The sequence below is a fragment of the Amblyomma maculatum genome, chromosome 7, assembly GCF_055883805.1.
Source record: "Amblyomma maculatum isolate TAMU_Amacu chromosome 7, ASM5588380v1, whole genome shotgun sequence".
NCBI lineage: Eukaryota > Metazoa > Arthropoda > Arachnida > Ixodida > Ixodidae > Amblyomma > Amblyomma maculatum.
The window spans coordinates 115083669-115107034 of NC_139350.1; the positions used below are offsets into that span (position 1 = coordinate 115083669).

Consider the following 23366-nt stretch of genomic DNA (forward strand, 5'->3'; position numbering starts at 1 on the left):
AAATGCGCGGCCGCAGAAGATTCAGACCAGAATATCACGATTGCGTTCCGACTTCACATCCAGTGAGCGCGTTCTGGCATCGACCGGCCGTCGCGAAAACTTTTGAGTCGCAGTATTAGTGTTGACCATGCCTGGCAAGGTAGACTGTGCGAGTGAGCGTTCCTTGTCCGCATCCTCGGACTGACAAGATTGCATCCAAGCTTCTTTCAGAGTTACCTTCGGGAAGCAGCAAAGCTTATTAGAGAGACGCATGTCGAGCAATTCAATGACAAACCTGTCGCGGACCAAGCGTTCTTCCACTGCCGGTGACTGGTAGTTGCAACGTTTGATTATCTAGAACAGCTCGGCGTAAAATGCGCCGACACTCTTACCTGGTTGTTGAACGCGCTTGTGAAACCGAGACGACTCATAGAGCTCATTACAGAGATGTTCGAAGTTCTCGGAGAAGTGTTTGACAACTGCGTCGTAGGTGGCTAACGTGGCAGTGTCGAATGAAAAAGTGTCTAGCAGCGAGCGAGCTTCCTGCCCATACAGTACAGAATCGTATGTACTTGCACGTCTAGCGGAGTGTTTCGTAGACCGGAGAAAGCGGCATAGTCCTCGAAGCGAGACTTCCATAAAGACCAACTTGCAGGGTTGCAGACGTCGAACGCGTCTAGCGGTTGCAGAGTGAGGCCTAGCAACTATGCCTACTGGGCGCTTTCGTTCGTGAGCATCTTTTTGCCATTGAGGGTCGTTGAGAGCTGCTTCAATACGAGTTTGGCATGCTGCTGTCATTTCTGACACTATGTTGTGTGGGCGTTCCCGTGCTGTCGTGCCGGGAGGCCGACAGAGAAAGATAGCCAGGCAACCACGCCGCTCCTGAACCAAACACAAACTGATTCATTCCAATCCCCCTGACTGGGCTCCAGTTAAGACGGAAGTTCATATGTGGCGGCCCCAACGAAAATAGGGATGACAAAAAAGAAGTGTCCGAAGTTTTTTTCTCGGAGAAAGAAAGAAAGATCTGTTGGTGCAATGGTATTGCACGAGTAATGGAGTGGGAAATGGCAAAAGGGGTTAGAAGATTATTTTATGTATCACTTGAAAGGTCGTGAGTGGTATCACAATTTGATTATAAAGAAATTGTGCCCCAATAGAAAGTAAACATTAAGGAAAGGGGGTGTGCCAACTGAAAACGAATGGCCAAGCCCCATTATATGGACATTAAAAAGGGTAAGCTTCGTTTTCAAAAAATGAGGAGAAAGCCGCCATAAAGAACCACAGTCGTATAAAATGCTGGTATCTAGTTTATAAAGGACAAAGTTTCGGCTTGCTTGGAGAATGATAGTGTGATAGAAGAACTGCAGAATGGATTCCAAAAAACAAAGCAAGTGAGAGGACAATCAGTTCTCACTTACTCAGGGTACTCATATGAACAAAAGAAATGCCGGTTCCTGTGAGTAGCTTTTCTGAAATAAAGAGGCATGCGACAATATAGTTCGATCATTTGTGGGACATACTGGGCGCACTGGAGACGGAGGCTGGAATTACTTTCTATTCGTTTAAAAAATATTTGTAAAGGTAAAAAGAGATACAGCCATGGCTTATAGACAAGGATGTTCTTGTCATCTTTGTGTTTTTGGCACACCTACAAGGACTGCATTCCAAACCAGAGAACACCGCAATATTCTTCAAGCGTTTGTTCAATCAAGACGCACAAATTAATCAGTAATTACTAGGACTGAGGCGCCTTGATCATGTAGTCCTAATGACTGATAAATAAAAACCTTTCCGCCTGATAACAGACATCCCTGGTACAAGGACAGAGTAGATCCCAAGTTTACCAATAAACAATGAGCACTAAGGATTTTTATTGATAAAGAGGACGACAAATACAGGTTATTGGCAAGTAGTGGCGGTGACAAGGCCGTATACAAGAAAAGAGCACACAGGCGTGATAGTGCTGAAATTAAAATTGGCCTGGCCTGCGCCCGCAAAAGAACTAAGCAACTCGGTGGTGATATCAACAAACGTGCTCGTCGATCGTTGAACAAACAATACCTGTCGCACTCATCAACGCTCAATTTAAAGGCTGCTCAGAACCATCTATAGATAACGCCCCAAACTGTTACTAGCGCAACAACTTGGAACATTGCAGAGACATACGCGAGTCATCGAAATCGTCGAGACACATCTCGGCGCACCTTGCGCGACAAAGAAACTGATAAAATGAGTCTCGCGACATCGAGATTTAGCAAACAAAGAATACAGAATTGATATACGTGCCAGAACCAGAGTGATAACGCCGCATGACAACGGCTCCTAAAGAACAACAAATACAGTTTTGAAGATTTCGCGCCTTTACTCCCCCCTTGAAAAACAACGCCTTGAACGCCTTGATGTTCCAAAATACACAAAGCAGCTTATTCATAGAGTTACAAAGTTTAAACACCACGGATTATTCAACGCGCGTAATAATGCTTCAGACGAACAACATGTACAATTTCTGGGCGCGTCTGCCGACGTTGTGATGCTCTCGTACTGCCAGGAATGACTTGATAGTCGAGTTATTCAACGCAGCGAAGTATTTTGTATGGCCCAAAGTATCGTGCGAATAACTTTTCGCTTAGCCCATGGCGGCAAATTAGAGTTCAAAAACATAACTGGTCTCCTGGCTTGTACTCTGCGCGGCATCGTCATAAGTTATATCGCCAGGTGTTGATGTCGCCGTTGATCTTTAATAAGCAGCCGTAGGAGTCGTCGGGCTTCCTCTACACGCGGCAGGTAGGCGGCGATGTCAAAGTTGTCCTCGTTGGTTACGTGCGGCAGCACTGCGTAGAGCGTCGTTGTGGGCTCCCTGCCGTGCACAAGCTTGAACGGAGTCGCTCTCGCCTTCTCCTCGACTGTCTTCTTATACGTGAATATCTCGTTCGGCAGGATGGGGTCCCAGGTCTTGTGTTCGGCGTCCACGTACATGGTGATTATGTCTGCGGTCGTTTTGTTGGGGCGCTGCGTAAGCCCATTGCCCTAGGGATGGTAGGCAGTTGTCCTAAGCGGACTCGTTAGACTGTAGTGCAAGATGACCTGCGTGAGCACAGCCGTAAATGCAGTTCCTCTGTCCGTGATGATCACCTCAGGAGCGCCTTCTCGCAGAAAACTTCTTTCGACGGAAAATTTAGCAACTGGTGCTACGGTACCATTAGGAACGGCTTTGGCTTCGGCGTGACTGGTGATCAAGCTGGGAAGGGGCCTAGAAGGTCCATCTCAATTTGTTGAAAGTGTTTACTCGGCGGCGGCATGGGGCTCAGCCAACCACCAGGTCTCGTCAGGGTTGCTCTGCGTCGCTGGCATTCACAGCACGGTCACACATATTTAACAAGGTTGGCAGGCAACCGCGACCAGTAATAATTTTCTTGTATCATGTGTAACGTGCGCGCCAATCCGAGATGCCCTGCTGTCGGTTCATCGTGCACCGCCTGCAGAATCTCATGTAAGAGGACTTTGGGTACTACAAGAAGCTGTGCTTTTATGTTGGTTGCGCAGTTATAAACGACGACGTCGTTGTACAGGGCGAGCGACAATAAATGATGCCGGAACACAGCAAGAGGGGTAGCGATCTTTCCTTCGAGGTAATCAGCAAGGTCTTTTACCTCAGGGTCCAAGCGCTCCTGCTGTACAAAACTGCTGGCGTTACCGGTCACAAGAAGGCATCTTCGCCTTGTTACTTCGGTAGCGCATCAAGGGGAGCTCGTGACAAGCAGTCTGCTTCAAAGGGCTTGCAGCTCTACTTATAGACGACTGTGACGTCGAGTTCTTGAAGACGCTAGGCTCCATCCTGCAAGGCGTTCGGAGTGATCTTTTAAGTTGGCGAGCCAGCAGAGAGCATGGTGATATTTCATAACCCTGAATGGTCGTCCGTACAAATAGGGGCGAAATTTTTATGTCACCCAAATGATGTGAAGACATTCATTATCCGTTGTCGAATAATTGGCTTCAGCTTTCGAAATTGAACGGTTGGCATAGGCGATATCTTAATCCTGTCCTGCACTCTTCAGAACGAGAACCGCGCCTAGGCCCAAACCGCTTACGTCGGAGTGAAGTTCAGTTTCGACGTTTTCATCAAAGTGGACCAGGACAGAAGGGGACTGTAGACGGCGCTTAAGCTTGACGAAGGCTTCTTCTTGCTTCCCTTCCAATTTAAAATCTACGTCAATCTTTGTAAGCTGCGTCAACGGCTTGGCGATGTGCGAAAAGTTCCTGACAAATTGTCGATAATTAGCGCATAGCCCAAAGAACCTGCGTAACGCTTTCTTGTCGGCGGGAGATGGAAAGTGCGTGATCGCAACCGTTTTCTCTGGATGGGTGAACACCTTCCTTGCTAACGATAAAACCCAGGAATCGCAGTTCCTCGTAGGCAAAGTGGCCCTTCTCTGCTTTCAAAGTTAGCCCTGATGACTTGATAGCTTCTAGCACTGTCCGAAGCCTTTTTTAGTGGTTTTCGAAGCTACAGGAGAAGACAACGACATCATCCAAGTATACCTGACCAATCTGCCACTTCAAGCCCGCCAGAACAATTCCATTACTCGTTGAAACGATGCTGGTGAGAGGCCATATGGCATCACATTGAACCCGAATAGGCCGTCCGGTGTGATGAATGCGGTCATCTAGCGATCTCTTTCATCGAAATTATCCCGCCGGGGTGGCGCAGTGGTTACGGCGCTCGACTACTGCTCCCAAAGACGCGGAATCAAATCCCGGTCTCAGCGGCCGCTTTTCAATGGAGGCGAAAAGCAAGGCGCATATGTGCTGTGCGATGCAAGTGCACGTTAAAAACCCCTGGTGATCGAAATTTCCTGAGTCCTCCACTAGGGCGTCTCTCACAGACTGAGTCGCTTTCGGACTTTAAACTCCACAAATCAACCAACCAACCAATATTTTGTCGAAATCAATTTGCCAATAGCCGCTATACATGTCAATCGATGAGACACACCTTGCACTACATGTCCTGTTCATGTAAATTTCTTCCTGACTTGCACTAAAATGTCAGTAACTTGAGGTATTTCTCTGACCCACTCTGCAGGTTTCGTATCTCTTAATACTGCCCGTACCATTTTACATTCCATAGCCCTTTGCTTATTCCTCAACTTTAGTAGAACCCCCTTGACCTCGACGTGTTAGCCCTATAGGTGAGTACATGTGTATGCAACTATGTAAACGTTCGTCTTGAGCGATACCGAAAAGCTGCTAGTCATAAACTGCGAGTGCTAGCCAAATACTCTGCGTCCCAATCTTATTCTCCTTGTTATTTCCCTTTCAAGGTCCGGATCTGCGGTTACTACCTGTATTAAGTAGACATATTCGCCTAATATTTCCAGTGCTTCGCTACCTAACGTAAACTGCTGTTTCTTCCCGAGACTGTTGAACCTTAGATTAGTCTTCTGCAGATTGATTTTTAAGCCAACTTTTGTAATTTTCGTATAAAGGCCATGAATTATTCTTTGCATTTCTCCCGAGTTACTGCATGGCAATGTCATCAGCAAATCGACAATTACTGTAGTAGTTTCTATCTACCCTTACCCTTAACTGCTCTCGTTAAAAATCTATGGATACTTCTTCCATTCAAGCTATGAATCGTACTGGGGAGATCGTGTCTCCTTGCCTAACACATTTCTTTATAAAAATTTTGTTACTTCTTAAAACAGGACTACGGTTGCTGTACAGCCAGTATATACATCGTCCAGCACTTTCACGTACGACTCGTCTACACCCTCATTTTGCAATGCCTTTATGACCGTCGAGCTTTCTACTGAATCAAATACGTCCTTCGTCACTGCGGGTAAGTCTGATTGGTTTTCCCTACCGCCAACCTCATCATTGTCCTGACCTCTCTGGCTACAGCAGAGAACAGTATAGAGTACCCCTTGGCAACTTTGACTATCTTGACCATATTCATGTTGACATTGCCCGCCTTGTCCCTCAGCGGATACACCTGATTTTTGCCTATGCCTCTTTTCTCCTTCATCAACTTCAGGTTTCCCCTACTCTTTACAGCATGATCAATTTTCTCTATATTATGCTTCCTTACTTCGGATAATTTGGGCTTATGGATTAGCTTTGATATCTCTACCAAATGTATCTGGTCTGTTGAATTTGAAGCTTTCTTACTTTGGTGTTGCCTAAATAACTATTTCGCCTCCTTAGACAGCTTACCAGTATCCTCTCTAACTATCCTACTGCCTACTTCTAAAGCGCACTCAGTAATGATATCTGCGAAATTATTGGACATTGCTTCTAGGCTAATGCTGTCATCCTCGGTTAGAGCTTAATATCTTTTCTGTAGCGAGATCCTGAACTATTCTGCACTCCCCCTCACCAGTAATGCATTGATGGACTTCTTACTAATCTGTTTCGTTCCTTCTTCAGCTTTAGAATAAGTTCAGACCTTACCATCCTGTGGTCCCTGCATTGCACTTTCCCGATTACATCTACATCCTGCATAATGGCGGGGTTAGAACACACCAAATCAATTTTATTATTAATCTCCTCGTTAAGAATTTTTCATGTCCACTTCCGGTTTGCTGAAGAAAATGTTCATCATTCGTGACTTATTGCACTCTTCAAACTTAATAACTGCCGCCCGCTATTCGTAGACCAATACCAAAGTCACACACTGCCTGATCTCCTGTCTGCTTTTTCCCTACCTTGGCATTGAAGTCGCCTATTAGTAAAGTATACGGCGTCTTTCCTTTCCGCAGTTCGTAGACGCGTTCAACTGGCTGGTCATCATGACCACATGTAGGTGAGTATTCCTGCACAATCTTTAATTACGAATAGTTAAGCCTAATTACGATGCCCTTTTATTAATGCTATACGCCACGTGCGCTGTTATGAGGGCACTACCATTGCCGGAGCTCTAGCATCACCTACCGCACAGCCGTTCGCATTATGTCTGTTCCGCCTCCAGCGCGTATTTCGAGAATGGCAGAACGAAGCGGCAGTCGCGTGCTATTTCGCGGATTCAGGCGAATTGAAAACGTTGATGTGAGAGAGAAAAAACTTTATTGTTGAGACTAGTGTTACTGGGTCTTAGTGGAAGAGCAAAGTGGCTGTTAGCTGGTGGCTTGTGGCGGCTTCTTCAGTGCGGTTTACGGCGCCCAATTGTATATCGGGTCTCGCATTATGAAGCACTTGCTTCCAGGATTCAAATGAGGCAGCTTCTATGAGAGTCTTTCAAAGGTACCAGTGTGCAATTTGGCAAAGATATGTATGCTTCTCAGTCCGTTTACGGCGTTCGCGAAGAAATTTCCAGCGCCGTGGGGCTGTCCGATGTAATCGCAAAATTCGTGATCGAGATGAAGAGCGTCGACTACGACATGCGGCTAGAGGTAAGCACCTTGCTTTAGCTATTGCAGAGTGTGTAATTTCGTATTGTGGTTCCTTAAGCTTTTGGAGATGTTCGGAAGATCGTGAAAGCCACCTGCACCTGCAAATCAAAATCGTGAAGACTGCTGCAAGCTCGCCGCTGCGTTGGCTGTTTATATTATAAAGCAACTATCATGCGTCGCGAACGCACCTGCCATGGGCGTGGAATAAGCAATCATCTCGCCCGAATCTTGACACGAAGAAGTTGATAAGGATTTATTTTCAGTTGAGAGCAATACTGATATTTACGACGCTTGCCAGGTCAATAATTGCCTCCTGCAGGTCCTTCACCTTCTTCCTTGCTGCTTCAAAATCGAGCTTGATCTTGCGCTGCACCTCTTTCTTCCAGATGTTCTTGAAGTCGTTGCAGAAGGGCACCCACGGTGCAAAGAACTCCTTGGGCCACTCGGACTCGTTCTTGGACTTTGGCTGCAGACTGAAGTACTCCTTGGTCTCCAGGAATTTTAGCCTGCATTCCTCAAGGTTCTCCTCCTGCTCCTTGTGCTCGTTGTAAGCCTTCTTGAGGAAAATGTTCATCTGCTCCTTGAAGGGTTCCTGGTGTTCGGCGTCGGAGTTTGCCAGCTCTTTTTGTACCTTCGTCTCGCAACCTTCGACCTGGGAGTGAAGCTTCTTAAGATCTGCCCTGATGTCATCGAAACTGACTAACCCAGCCCGCTCCATGTCGCTCGGCTCAGGCAGAGGAAATTTCAACTTCTCCCGGGTGATGTCCGCTCTCTCTTGGAACTTGCTTATATAGACTCTGACAATGTAGTGAAGAAGAGTTAAAGAGTTGTCCTTGCTCTTGACGTCCTTCAGCTTGGCCAAGATCTCGAGGCCAAAGCCATCAGCCTGTCCACGACTCCTATTCCCTCCGTTCATGTAGTTACCGAGAGCCAATATAAGACCCAGAATGTTGTGGACCTCCTTGTTGTGCAGCAGCGTCTCGCATGTCATTTTGAGGTTGTTGAGCTTGTGTTCCACACTACTGATGGATTCTGTGTACGTCGACTGGAAGATAATGCAACCCACACGGTCGGCATACTCGGGGATGCGAGACAGATCGAGCAGAAAGCGCTCTGGCTTGTCCAAGGGAATGTCGGGCTTCAGGGCCAGATGGTCTTGGATCAAATTGAGCTGCTCACTCGTGGGGCGAATTTCGTACAGAACTTGCAGAGTTTCCAGGCTTACAATCGATGTGTCAAAGTTGTAGATAGCATTTTCGACGTCTGAGATTTCAAGACGAAGGCTCGATATGAGAATGCCTACATTTTGTGACCGCTTCTGGACAAGGAGCTTCGCCACCTCTTTCCCTTTCTTCTGGTTGGTTTTCGTTTTGGCAGTTGGCTTCTTCTCCTGGATCTGTCTTGAGAACAGGTTAGCAAACTCAGCCCAGTCTGTAGGAGGAGTCTCCTCCAGACACTCCCACAATGTTTTGTGGTCTTTTTCCTTCTCGGGAGCTTTCTCTGGCTGCTTAAGAGCAGACATGAGGCGACATTACACCATGTTTCATTACGAAATCTTTTTGTTTCTTTTCTTGTTTAGGTAAAATTTATTTCAAAAACGTTATTGCTGTAACATCAGTGCACATCTAAAACACAGGTTAATAAGCCATAGGCAGCAAAAGCGCTCTCTACATGCACCTCTAACTTGCGCGGCACCAAGGACCCTATGTGGAGGCACCTATCTCTTTTGTATCCAAAGCTACAACTGGATAGTCAGCGGCGAATTTCACGTAATCGTCGCTAGTCACTACAACGCATGTACACGCCATAAACATGTCAGCGAGTTTCCCTGGGCTTCAAAAGATGAGGAGAAGGGAAGAATAATGAGCGAGGAGAAGAAGACTCTAGTAAACAGGAGCAAGAAGTCTCGGAAGACGCCTAGAACACGAGCAATCCCCGATCCCACTATAGGTTTTGCAGCCAGTGCATCGGGACTCAATTATCAGACCCTGGTGCAGTCTGCTTTCCGGCAGAGAGCACTATATGCATTTCTTGTGGTGTGATTAAACTATTATACGCTTCATTTACACTGCCACTTCTGGAAAGTTTTTTCTTCAGCAATATTTTTATACTTTAAGAAAATGTTCGCGTATTGATGTGCTAAAATGTATTTGAAATATATTGTATTCATTTCCAAATCTGTGCTGTCTTACTCCCTGTATCCTGTCGAAAGTGCGCGCTTTCTTTAGTGATGATGTATCAACCGACCCGGCTACTCTCCTTGATATCTTTAGTATCCCGTCGTTGCATCCATTCTCCTGAATGTATAGCATTAGGATTCGTATTTGGTTAACCTTTGGTACGGACATTCCTTCCACATTCATATCGATTTCTCCGATTTCTCGCACCTCAATGATTTTGCGTTGACGACTAGAAGTTACGATTTCTACGGTGACCATGAATGCCCCCTACTAGCCGCGTAGTCCGCTACAGTGTCTGCCGCTGCCTGCAGCTGTCTCTCAATGCTCGCATTAGACCCCTGGTTTTTCCAGAGATTGGTGTCGTACGCGTACATGCTAAATTTGAGCCCCTCGATGTTACTCAGCGCTTTTGGGAGACCCCTTATCGCCACGTTGTAGAAGAATTGGGAAAGAAGCGACCCTGCGGTATGCCCCTACTTCCTAGCTGCAATATGGGAGACTCAATATCTTGGAAACTAACGCAGGCTGTTCTATCTCTTAGGAAGTCTCTTATGTAGTCATATATTCTGGATCCCACTCCGATCTCCTAGAGACAACTGAGAATAGCTTCTTGCCTGACGTTGTCGAAGGCTTTTGTTAGGTCTAGTCCCATGTGTACTTTGACGTTCCCAGATCGTTAGTCTAATATTTCGTATTTTAGTCACAGTATCACGTCCTCTGCGCCAAGCCTGGCCGGAAAACATCCAACTCGTCCGCCCATAGGTTGCTTTGCTCCATGAAACACGCAAGTCTCGTTTGTGCCATGTGCTCCATAAATTTCCCAACACGCAAGGTTAAGGAATGGGTATACGTTTTTCCCGTTTTAGGGGCTTGCTCGGTTTTGGCTTTACGATTACGTTTGCCGCTTTCCATCGATTCCATTCCCACAGAAAGGCTCTTCAGTGCAAGAAAATCAGGCGATAGAAAGGTTTGGAAATGCAAACCTCCCCCGTTAGCGTGGCTCTCCAAGCGCAGTTAAAACGACTAACTCTGTTCCTCTGGGTCAAAAATATAAGACCACCAGATCTCCACATTACTCATATCTCGTAATGGTGGTTTGTAAATGCGGCACAAGTGCCAAATTGTGTCCAGCATAATTGTATAGTCAAAATACCGTCGCTAACGCAAAGCTAAATCATGATTGGGCCAATCGGGCGCGAACCTTGACACCCTCCGCAAAGGAAGACCACACTCCTTCCCAGACACAAAAGCAGTCAAGAATTATACCTAAAATGCTCATTCCTTCAAACAGAAAAAAAATTATTCGGGTATGCGCTTTTGCGTGAACTCTATGAGAAGCAGCTGCTTTTAGAGGTATTCTCAGAAGCCTCCGGCTGAGGTATACATCCTGGACATAAAAGTTTTTAAGCTAACTCTTCTGGAACGTACAGCATGATGCCATCAAAATATGCTGTGATACGCACACTGCCGCAGCCTGGCATCAGCAGTCCTTGGAGATCTACAGCCACGAAGAAAGGCTTTAAAGGCTGCAATGCCAGGACAAAGGCAGAGGAGGGCAGAGTGGGAAACCAAGACGAATGGCGAGTGTTAAAAATCGGCCTTCGCGCGGCCATCAAAAGAAAATATGCTGCGAATTGTTCTATAAATCACCTTTATTTAATCGCTGAACAGACTTCATGCTAGAAATTGTTCACACTGTTGTTTTACATCAAGTTACATGATGTTAGAGGTAGTTACGCCTTTCGATGTTCTGGTAATATTTGCAAACATTACGTGAGCGCGATGACCAAAGTAAGGAAAATTTTCGAACCGACTGAGCATGCTTACAATTAGTACACAAATCATTTATAACAGTAATTACAATTACAAATAATGAATAGCGAGAATTCACGACAGCATTATGCACACGTGTCAGGGTGTTGAGCCCTGATATTCCCAGTGTAGAATCGAACCCGCATCCAGGGGGTTTCTAGCCGTCATATACATAACTATTCCTACGTAGGCAGCGTGCGGACACGTGACTGTGCTTCCATGAGCGCTAAACAGATATAGGAACTTCAGCAAATGTGTGTGGGTAGCCTGCGTTGACCTAGATGACGTTTTCGCAGTTAGAGCACAGCTTTCTGTACCAGGTGCCTTCAAATATTACATTGGGGACATTGGGGGGGGGGGGTAGTAGGCATGAATGCCAGTCGTTCAGCCCCATCTCGTCTGATATGAGCGAAACCAGTAAAGCTTATGCGGCCTCATATGCACTTAAAGGTGGCTTTCCCATAAAGTGATCTCATAAAAGCTGCACCTGCCTCAAGTAATCTACAAGAAAGTGACTTGGATAGCATGCAGGCACGCAAGACTTTTTTTTCTTCCGCCACGGCCCCAGTTTTGCCGAGGCAATCTAATGAGGATGGCTTCATTTCTACTGCGTCAGTTCTTTTCCACAGTGACCCCACCTTTACTGGATCTGCTGTCAGTTATCTCACAAGGAACCATTATTCTGAGTGTGTGCTTATTTGGTTGGCATTAGTCCGAGCAACCACCATATCGAATCCGTGGGGCATAAATAGAGCAGTGCCAAATAGTTCTTGCGTAGTAGAGTCCTGTTAGGGACTAATGCAGGTATTGCAACGATTGCCCAAATTCTAAATGCCCTCACAAAACCACAACAGGTCCCCTGTCTGCATCGAGTTATGTACGCCGCGAGTCCCCATATTGCTAGTGGCAGAATGGTCAAGGACATGAGTGCTGACTCAAGGTAAGCGAGACCTGTCCCTGCAAAAATAAGCACTAAAGCATATTTAGCTGCTGCTTCAAGGCCGCTGCCTGTGCTACAGTGGTCACAGCGGGCTGAACACAGTGCATTGCCTGAGTATTATCTGCATGCAATTTTGCATCCCTTATTTGTGCTATATGTGCCCTAAATTATTATTACGGCCGATTTGTGTAACAGTTGGAAGCTTCTATATATTATAACGAAATTTCATTCGCCTTGATTATTGCGACCTTGTAAACTTTTCTGAAATGAGGGGGAATTACTCACACCTAATTTTTAATATATGAGAGGCTAGTTTAGGGAGCCTACTAATTTCCGTAGTGTAGTATAAATAGAACTATAGTTCTATTTAGTACACACAAGATAAGAGGTTGAACTAGGCATACGTGCTCTCCCGTGTGTTTGTTGTATCCATGTTTTCAATAAGTGTTCTTTACAGACATGCTAAGTTCACCTACCATGATATCAATGCTGTTAAGATCGTGTGGCCGATATTATGTGCGAGCAAATTGGCTTGCACCAATAATTCGAGTCCAATGGGTCCGCATAGCTTCATCGTCCCTAGCGGACAATGTACTATAATTAGGCGGCGCCAAGAGGCTATGCTGCCTATCCGCGATATTTTGGAACGATAGGACGTTTCGCACTCAGTTTATGCCCGAACTACAAAGGTCCCGAAGTCTAGCAGTCCCGCAGTCAACACCTGTGGGGTGCGAATGTCGTCTGGCACGCAATTAATACGGTATTCGTGGACACTGTATTGCTTTACTTCCTTCACGTGATTGTTTTCTTAATGACAGTCTCGCACGCCTCTCAGTAGTGTCAGGAACGTTCAGTTTATGGCTAAATCATTGCGCAGCTGTGTCGAATGAGTTTTGTCGCCGTGTCGTGCGACCAACACTGGATCGTCTAAGTCATGAACTGATGACTAATTTTCTGAACACTTTTATAGGAGCAGAAGAGTTTCAGATGCTATTAACCTGATGTTTATTGCTTTTGTCCACATCCTAACAAAAGCCCATCAATTGTCCACATAGGCACGATATGCTAACAACCTGAGCAAATATACTTGGACCCATCCTGGTGGAAGTTGGAACCCACGTCGGTCCATATCATTAAGTGAGTAGCCCGCCGAAATCAAAAGGAAACTTTCATCCAGAGTGGCGACCCACATTGGTCCAAAGTAAAACCATCAAGGGAAATAGTCAGAATAGCACATTTGGAAATTGGAGGAAAATCGGCAGTCCAACATCCGCTTCCTCTATCTGTGTCAAATGGGACTCATTCGGATGTTTGTCGGCAGCCCACGTTAGGCCTTGACCAGTCTCCATTGAAGAAATTGCATTGATACACCAGGGCGCACCCGTGTTGTTCATATTAGAACGACCGGTGCCCTCACTTTACACCCTATGTTATGCTTTATGTGTCATAGGTGGGAATCTATGAAATTAGATAGGTGCAAACAGACTGTAAGCCGCCAAAATGTCCCTAATGCAAATAAGTGTCGCCATGTGGGCCTCATGTACATTTTGTTATCTGTTCAGTTGTTGAAATTTTACATTTACCGGAAAAATGTTTTGACTAGATTTGGCTTTCTCCATAGTATACTGCAGATGGCAAAACAAAGGCAGTGGCTCCACCTGCTTACGTTTCGACCATTTTAAGCCACCTATTGGGCTCTCATATTGAAGCAAATCCCGCTTGTCATGTTGAATTTGTACATTTTATTTTCCTTCGACGCTCATAACCAGTTGCTTTAAACGCAATTTAGCATCTTGATTTAGCAACACAAAATTTTCAGGTAAGAAATGATTTTAAAATTTAGGAAAGGTACCAAGTGAAATACAGGTTTTGTGTCCCGCCGATATTGAGAGACATATACAGAGGGAAAGACGTCTTTAAAGAAGCTATGATGAATGTTATCATGCTCTACGAATAATTTGAACTTAGCGCTAGGAAAAGGAATTTTTTTCTGCACACATGGTAGGTCACACACGGCATCTCTCATAGGGTAAGTCGTTTCGGGAGTGCGACCCCATAATCCTTTTCTAACCAATTTGCGTTCGTTTGGAGCCATATGCCACAAGAAAATAAATTGTATAGTGCATTTCATGTTTAAAAAAACTGTTGACGTCTAATTTTAAGCACCATGTATATATACATGCAACGTTGGTTGAAATGGGATGAAATATATTGAGAAATAAGGCTGCAAGAATAAATGCTATAGTATTGAGAACTGCAGTATGAAATGTATGCGCGATAATGTATGGGAACTTATTGTGCACAATACACATATAAAAACGCAGGTCGAGCTATTACGCGGGACCACGTTGTAATGGTCACTGATCCTGGTTTCGGAGAAAAATGTGGGCCTACATTGCAAGAAAGCCCCACATTCATACATAAACGGAGCTGAGAATTTGCTTTTTAGAAACAGCCACTCTTATTCACTGCGACCGCAGCTCCGAAGAGAATCCACCGTGGTGGCCCAGTAGCTGAGTGCTCTATTACAGAGACAAGACATCCGCATTCAAACCTAGCCGCCGCGCCCGAGTCTCGATGGCGGCAACTCCGAAGTTCCTCCCATTTACTGCGCGATGTCAAGCCAAGCTAAACAACACAGCTAGTCAAGTTAACTCGCATTCCTCCCTTCAAAGCCTGAGCCGCTTCAGTATATTTAACCGCACATACGATTACCGATGCTGCCGCCTATTCTGGTACATTGCTCATATGCGGAGAACTGCAACTCATCATTCGAAGACATGAAGGTCGTATCAGATACTCAGATACCACAGCACAGCCATAACGCGAAGGGAACATCAGCGCGGCCAGTAGCCTGTCTTTTTGATATAGGTGCGAATCCAAATCATAAAAGCGGTACCCGGAGGCAGCACACGCACCTTGGTTGGAGTGACCCAGGCTTCAGAGAATAATCAGCGTGAGAACAACCGATTTCGGATCAAGAGCCTTGACGATCGACCGTCGGTTGCCAGCGAGTTCTTCTTCTTCTGCTTCTTCCTTGATAAATGGCCCATACTCACGAACAGGGATTGACCAGTGTTCCGTGTGGACTTCCAATCGTCCTACAGATGCTGAATTAGTGTAATAAATTAATTATAAACTAAACCAAAACTAAGATATGAGATCACAAATCTGAATTAAAGGAAAAAAATACGAAACTAAAGATTTGAAAATTTGGAATACATTAAGCAAGAAACTGTCCGTAGCCAAAAAGTAGTTAAGTAAATACTGACAAATTTGAGGCAACGCAAATCCTTTCGCACTCGCACCGAAGGAGAGTAGAAGCGGGACCGACAACGTAAATCCCAATTGGGCTACTGGAATTTCTGAATGCGCCCTCCTCTCATGTCAAATCCTTCGCCAAGCGAGAAAGAAATGTTCAATGTTTTCAATCTCACCGCAAGCCTCACAAAGGTTGGTATGGCTGAACCCGCATCTGCATAAGTGAAAATTTAGACGGGGAATCCTGCATCTCATGAGAGGCAGCGTTACCTCACACGGCCGTGATTTCAATGAACTTTACATAAGTATGTGAGATGTTGGTATTCTGTTGTAGATAGCAAAGAATCATTGCATGAGCCGGCTATGTATTGACAACGCTGAAAACGGGACATAACAAATACAATGATATTAGGAATGGTGCTTGGAGCAGGGGCATCAAGAGCTGGTTTAGCCAAAAAGTCTGCCGCCTAGTTCTGGAAAATGCCGAAGCGACCGGTGACCCAGATGCAGCGTATCTGTTTCACCCATCCTTATAAGAAATACTTTAGTGAGCGCCAGAAAACAGCGTTCCGTGCTGACACCAGTGACAATAAAACAAAAAGAGAGTCTGGTAGAAAAATTATGTTTGACTTTTTGCGAGGAATTTTTAATAGTGGAAGCCCGATTGCCATAAACTCCGCTAAAAAGATCGGTGTGTAATCCGGGACTCACAGCGAAAGACTCCAGAAAAGAGCCTGAAAAGATTGCAATTGCTCCTTTTTACGCAGTCACAGATGCATCAGTGGCGATTACAGTGTGTTCAGGGAACTTCTCAATGTGATCAGATAGGAGACTGTAAATAGACTTGAAGGTAAGTACTTCACATAGGATGGAAGTAAAGAAAAAAAATTGATATCGACAATGGACGTTGAGCAACCAATAGGAGTTATAGTACCGAGGTTAACACCATGTTTGCTAAAATGCTTTGCGTAAAAACAACTTAGGGCAAACGGAACCTTGACCACTGGTGAGTGAGTAAGAGGGCCGGGTTTGACGCAAAAATAGGTACAGCCACCCTGGGAGTAGCCTCATATGACCGCAAGAATATTCTGACACTTAGGAGGAGGAAACGGGAGTTAAGGTCCGGAACGCGGACCCCCAAATATAGAACAGTGGTTGGTTCTTATTGTGGAAGCCCTTGGCAGAGGCGCAGAGCACGTCGCTCTAAAAGCAGCAAAGGATACAGCTGATATTTCGGCAACAAGGAGAAAAAATAACGCGGCCAAATTTCAGCATCGTTCTCACATAGGCTTTGTGCAGAAGCCGAAGAGTATCTCGATGCATTCGAAATTTACTGTTACCAATATGAGCCTACAAAGTGCATGCTCACCTTTCGGAACATCAAACTTGATGTGAGGCCTCAAATCGATACTAGAAAATGCGTATTGCCTAAATACCTCACAGATTCCTCTTGAGGTGTGACCTCTGAGAGGTAGTTTAACGAAAATATAAGGGGGTTTCGGCACACTACTTTTGCACTCATTTAAAGCCAACTTAATTTTGTCAAAACCAGGCCTCAAGTGCTGTAGTGAACGATAGAGGGCATGAATATGATTTGCGGAGGCGACGAATCTTATGTCATCTGTATATACTTATATAGTGACATCAGGATGAACCGTAACAGCGCACATTATTATATTAAAAAGGAGTGAAGACAGCACTGAGCCCTGGGAGACCTCTCTTGTCTGTGCATAATTATCTGAGAGGAATGAGTCATCAGTGCAAAGTTGTATCGAGTGAAAGCATTCCGGCGCGTGCTACATCGTCTAAGCGAGGCGCCAGCTAGCACCGATCAGATGACAATAAGGGAGGTGGAAGAAAACAAAGAACAGTTCTCAAACTCTCGGCTTACGTGGTGATGATCGTGGCTTGAGTCCACAGAAGCAAGCTACTGTAGTGCGCCCAAATGGCTCTGGGAAAAGCAGTTGCAGGTCGGGGTCTCTCGGCCACTCGCCGTCCTCTCCGTTGTCTCTTTTGTTAAATACCTTTCTCTCTCTGTTTTTGGTAATGCATAATTAATGTCAAAGGCCGAAGAAACTTGAAACAATTTAAACCGAAGTGTTAATACTGAAAGAAATTTAACGGAAAGAAACATAAAACTGCAGAAAAAAACTTGTGTCTAGGTATGTTATGGAACCAGCGAACGATATTATTACTTAGGAAATCTTTATCACTTCATTGTTTATTAATGGTTGAATTTTTTCTTGCAGGAAAAGGAAGGTGTGGCCTGTAATATTCCCTTGCCTCGAATAAAGACATCAATCTTTCCTATGATAGGGGGTGGAAAGGCCGACTCTGGGAATCTGTTTTTCCCGTGGCAGAGTTAATAGTCACGTTCTGCAGAAAATATATATTCCCCGCTGTCGGTGTTGCAAGTGAAGTATCGCGAACATGGCTCTGGCAGGATTGTAGCTGGCACCTAACTGACACGTACGGCTATGCATCTATTCTTCGTAAGGTGACGCTTCGTCAAGCGGCCACGTAACACAACCCATTTGGCAGGAGCTGCAAACTGTGGGCCCTCACCTCAAAGGGCATGCAGGGGTAGTGGATTCGAGCTCACAGGGCCCTTCCATCAACTCCAAATTATACCAACTGCTTCTAGGTCACGCAGGCACTTTAGTACGTCTTTGTAAAGAGGGTCTTTATTTGTACGTTTTGCGGACTTTTACATAACGTCACAGCTTAGGACGATATGCTCAAAAGCATACGGATTAGAAACAAGTTCACAAATAACACGGCTACTTTTAGGAAAAATAAAAAAGAATAAAGGAGAAGCAGTGCGTCCGCACAGAAATTCACACCACTATTTTCTGCACGCCCATCGAAATGCGCCAACCACTGCCTTATGCCAAGACCTCCGAGACGATGTCGTACGTCTCCTTGTCCAGCGGTCTTTCGCACTCAGCATACTTTTCACAACTGTAGAAAGTTAATCCATTGCTCTCTAAGCAGGCTGAACCATTTTGATGGGTAAAACGTGCCTTAAATGCCCCACATCGTTATTACGTATTTCTTTATGCGAGAAATGTTTATTATTATCCAACTTAATCAATCGTCATATTTTTGTCCTAGATTTATTACGGATATTGTACAAAGAGACGAAGATGATATCTACGCAAAGTAAACGAAAAACGAGACAAGGTAAAAGCAGAGCCTCCGTCTGCAAGCCAGAGTTGGGCGAACAGAACCAGTCTTCGTCTTGACAGTCAAAGGCAGTCCTCTTCTCGAAGCTTTGGCCTGCCAATCTAGGCTCCACCTCTATCCTTGTTCTGTTTTCGTTTATGTTCCAACGCATGCGTAATTTATACTACGTAAAAGTATATCTGGCAAGCTAACGAATGTCAGATTGGCCTTTTAGCTTCACATGGGTCACCAGAGCAATGACACCAATAATACAGCTCCGACAATACTTTCACTGTTGTAAGCTATATGAACCAATCGTTGAACGCACTGCAGCTAGTCTGGTTCACACCTAAAACGGCCACAGTGAAGAATACGGAACATAGTGTGCAGAACGCGCTGCATTTCTTTAGCAGCTCTTAAGCTTTACTCGGTGTTCATGTCGGTGTTCAGGTTGTGCATAAGCTTAGCCTTGCTTTGACCGTGAGATGCCGCATAGCAACAACACACTTGGAAAACGGGTACAATTCAGGCTAATGGAAGTGCGCACGCCCACCACCTGATGTGGCTTAACTAAGCTCCGAACGAGAAAATGGAAACTTGCACGCCGACACGGTGTTGATACCGAGCAGTTAATATCGCTGGATCTCATTGCTCTCGATTGAATCCTAACTTCTTCGCTATGGATGACACTGGGCTTGAAGGAAAGTACGCTATGCTACTGCCTTGGACCCCTGCGGCGACGACAAACAGAGCTAACGATGTATAAACAGGTTCGGCTACGATTGAACAATACCTAACTTTTTATCATTTGCGTACCGCATGCTTCACCAGCTGTTACACCTCTTGGAGTGCTTATTATATTTGGCCGGTATGAAGCGATAGTGTGTTTGTCCTAGCTACTTCGTGCAGTGTGTAGCCTACTGTGGCTCAGACTGCCTATTTCGGAGATCACCGCTGTGTTATAGTTATGCCCTTGAGTGTTTCTTTCTTAATGCTGATGACATTCGCGTAACAAGCTTTTCTTCTATAATCGACTAACTGATATGAAGCTGTACCACAAGATCTGATGACTCTACTAAAGAAGTCGGTAATGAACCATGCGGTCTCATCGGTATCAGCGCTGTATAGAAGAATATATTGTTGGCCTTCTTGATGCAAGACTAGTAGATAAAATGTTCAAGAGCAGACAGAACACGGCATATCCGTGTCCATTATTTCTTCTTCCTGTCCACTCTTGCCCCTGGTATCTACTAATCAGCGCTGTACAGGAAACAGGAAAACCACTCCTGGCATGGTTTCAATTTTTTACAGGCAAACAGGAGCAGCATTGACCATTGCGGTTCTTTTAAGATCAGGCTTCCTTGAATACGGCTTATTTTTATTAAGGATGATTTTGTGAACACACATCTTAGAGACAAGGAGCAACCTCGCAGTGGTAAGTGTATGTATGCCAATATTGAAACAGTTAAGGGTATCATGAGTGAGAGAAGATGATGTATTCATCCCTCAGTCTATGAAGTGGCAAATACTTAAACAGGAGTTATGAATAGAATTAAAGACAAATTCGAGAGAAACAAGCATTCTTTATATTATTGTAGCCGTAACAAGAATGGAAGAGGAAAGCAAGAAAAGGATGGTAGAATGTATAGGTAGTGAAATCCACCACCTAGGTAGAGATAATTATAATAGGGGATATTAATGTGCACAGATACAATCCGGATGGGTGCATAAACTCGACCGGTAACATGCAGCTGGGTGTGTCTCGAATGTATATCGTAGCTGGATTTTTAAGTAGTGAGAACTATGAAAGGCTCATATCATGGAAGATTATAGGCCTGCATTTGATGATATATTATGCGCTATAGCCACATAATATGAATATGTTATGAGTCTTTACCATAAATAAATATTGCTCCAGAACTTTAAGCAGTGATCAATAACGTATTCCATTCAGTTTCAGAGAAGTAACTAATGTAGGAACGGGAGATAATGAACAACCAGAATAAATATTTTACTTGAAGCATCAATAAAGTTGGAACAGGCAGCCGTTTTCGAGGTTGCTATTGCAGTATGGACTCACAGAAAGTTCACACGACTGTTTGATCTACAACTAGCTAATATATTGTTACGTGAAATATTCACAGTACGGCAGTGGTCCACACCACGGTGTAAGAAATATTTCAGGTGATACAGCTCACTGCGCCGTTCATACGGCGGCCGGAGAGGAAAATCAGTACCCATTTCCCTCCCACACCACTAGATGGCATTAGGGCCGAGGGGGCTTTAGGGGGCTTGGCGCCTTACGCTGTGCTTTTCCCGCTTGTGTACTGCTTTGCTCGTGATGATTTCACTTATGTGGTGGTGCTTTGGTTACCAAGGATTATCTTTTTCTTGCGTGTAGTCAAGTCGTCTCTTTGAAGGCAAGCGAAATGGGGAAAAAGTGCTTTGTGCCCCGGTGCAACTCCGGGTACCAGAGCTGTGCCGACAAAGTATCGCTCTTTGCGGCTCCGAAAGAAGAGGAACGCTTGAAGGTATGGCGCCACGCTATTCCCCGTAAAGACCGTGTATTGCAGGCAACGGACTACGTCTGCGAAAAACATTTTGACCCAAAATATATTACACGGACTTGGGATGCTGTTTACAAAGAGCATGTGCTGGTTAGTGCGCCGCGAAGAGCTAGCCTGGCGAAGGACGCAGTCCCTACGAAATTCCCCGGTTGTCCTAGCTACATGTCGAAGGAGGAGAGAAAAAGGAAAGAACCCGCGAACCGCCAACCGCCTGCAGCTAGGAAAAAACTCCGTGTAATGTCTGACTGCCCTGTATCTGCAACTGCTACTGACGCCGGTGACATGCCGTCGGAGCCGCCAAATCCACTGAGTGAGGCTGTTGTTCCTGTAGCACTTCCAACGATGATTTGTTCAAATGCGTTCTCTGCGATTTTCGAAGCGGCAGATAGCCTAGCACTCCCGAACACTGCGTGGGCCTGTCATAAAATTGACTTGGATGGCGTGCAAACAGTTGTGTATGCAGAATTGCATTTCCTTAAGTCAGCAACTCTGCTTTCAAACACTGCGTCAGGTAACGATTACAGCGAGTACTTCACTGCTCCTCCAAGCCGTGTCGTTACAAGAAAAGCAGTTTCTATTGACAGCGAGCTGAAAGTTACAGTTGCGCTGCTGGGAAAAGAAGCCCCTCGCTGCTGTGGGTTTCCTTCCGAGGTGAGCTGTTTTCAAGATATTGAGTCCTTGATTGCCCGCGTCAATGAAACACGTTTGTGTTCTGGTGGACCGAACGTTAGAGCCTATCCTAAAGTCCGGCCTGAAAGTGCATTTGTTGACATCACAGGCCAGCGGCGGCACAAAAAATGTGCATTGATTCTCAAACACAGTGGAAGCGTGTGCTTATACTGTGAGCGTGTTCCAACGACACTTCGAATTCACAAGAAACGAATGGTCGAGCAAAACAAAGAAAAAAAACGTCCTCGCTACTTCCGCATGACTGTCCCCGGAGCCAATAACATAGCTGCTTTCAGGAGAGCCCGATATGCGCTGAAACGGTCAGTTGACTCTCTACGAAAAAGGCTCCGAACAATCACGATCCGGCTAAAGCAGGCGAAGAATAAACTCTCCTCGATTTCTGATGAAACCCTAAGTGAGAAGCTAAGTGGCTTGAATATTCCTGAAGGACAAACAACTGCAATTAAAGAGTGCATTGCAGCTGCAAAATGCAAGAACAAAAGTGGCCGACGTTACACGGAACATTGGCTACTACTCTGCCTGCTTCTTCACATTCGCAGCCCATCAGCGTACTCATTCTTGAGGGATAACGACATATTGCCGCTGCCGTGTGTCTCAACTATAAAGAAGTACTTGTCAATGGTACGTGTGAACTGCGGTTTTGATCCGCGCTTTTTTGCTGCTTTTAAGAAGAAGCTCGCAAAAAAAGACACTTTCCAGCGGCATGGTATTCTCATTTTCGATGAGATTTACGTCCGGAAAGAGATGCGAGTAAACGCAAGAACGAGGACCTGCACTGGATTTGCAGATTTTGGGGATGGTGTGACAGCACCAGAGAAGCTAGCGGACCACGGACTGGTGTTTTTATTTCGTTCCTTCGGAGAAAACTATTCCCAACCCGTTGCAGTTTTCGCCAGCTCTGGACCCACAAAAGGAACTGTGTTGGCAGAGCTCATCGTAAAGGCTATCCTCCTCCTCGAGGACGCAGGCGCGTTTGTTGATGGAATTGTTTGCGATGGTGCCGCAACAAACCGCTCCATGTGGAAACAGTTTGGCGTTAGCGGAGAACTAGAGGCAAGAAAGAACTTCTTCCTCAATCCAGCTTGTGAGACGCGGAATGTTTATGTTTTTTCAGATGTACCACATCTTGTCAAGTGCGTGCGAAATCGACTTTTGCAGCAAAAAGTTCTTTGTGTTAATAGTACCCGTGTTTTCTGGTCACACTATGACAAGCTATACGTTGCAGACACTAAGCATGAAGGCAAATTGAGGGTTTGTCCTAAACTCTCATACTCACATCTACACCCAACAAATACTGAAAAGATGCGAGTGAAACTAGCAACACAGTTGTTCAGCCTTAGCGTTGCCAATGGGCTAGAGTTCTATCAAAAAGAGGTACGCCAGG

The 23366-nt window shown here is 45.3% G+C and overlaps 1 protein-coding gene and 1 pseudogene across 1 annotated transcript; both read right to left on the reverse strand.

Annotated features, from left to right (window-relative positions):
• Positions 1-21: 21 nt before the first annotated feature.
• LOC146184484 (uncharacterized) lies at positions 22-7583 on the reverse strand (annotated as a pseudogene).
• A 43-nt stretch (positions 7584-7626) lies between these two features.
• Positions 7627-8889, reverse strand: LOC146184485 (formin-like). Its single transcript, XM_084608562.1, has one exon. It carries the CDS (start codon positions 8887-8889, stop codon positions 7627-7629), a length of 1263 nt encoding a protein of 420 aa, XP_084464688.1.
• Positions 8890-23366: the final 14477 nt, after the last annotated feature.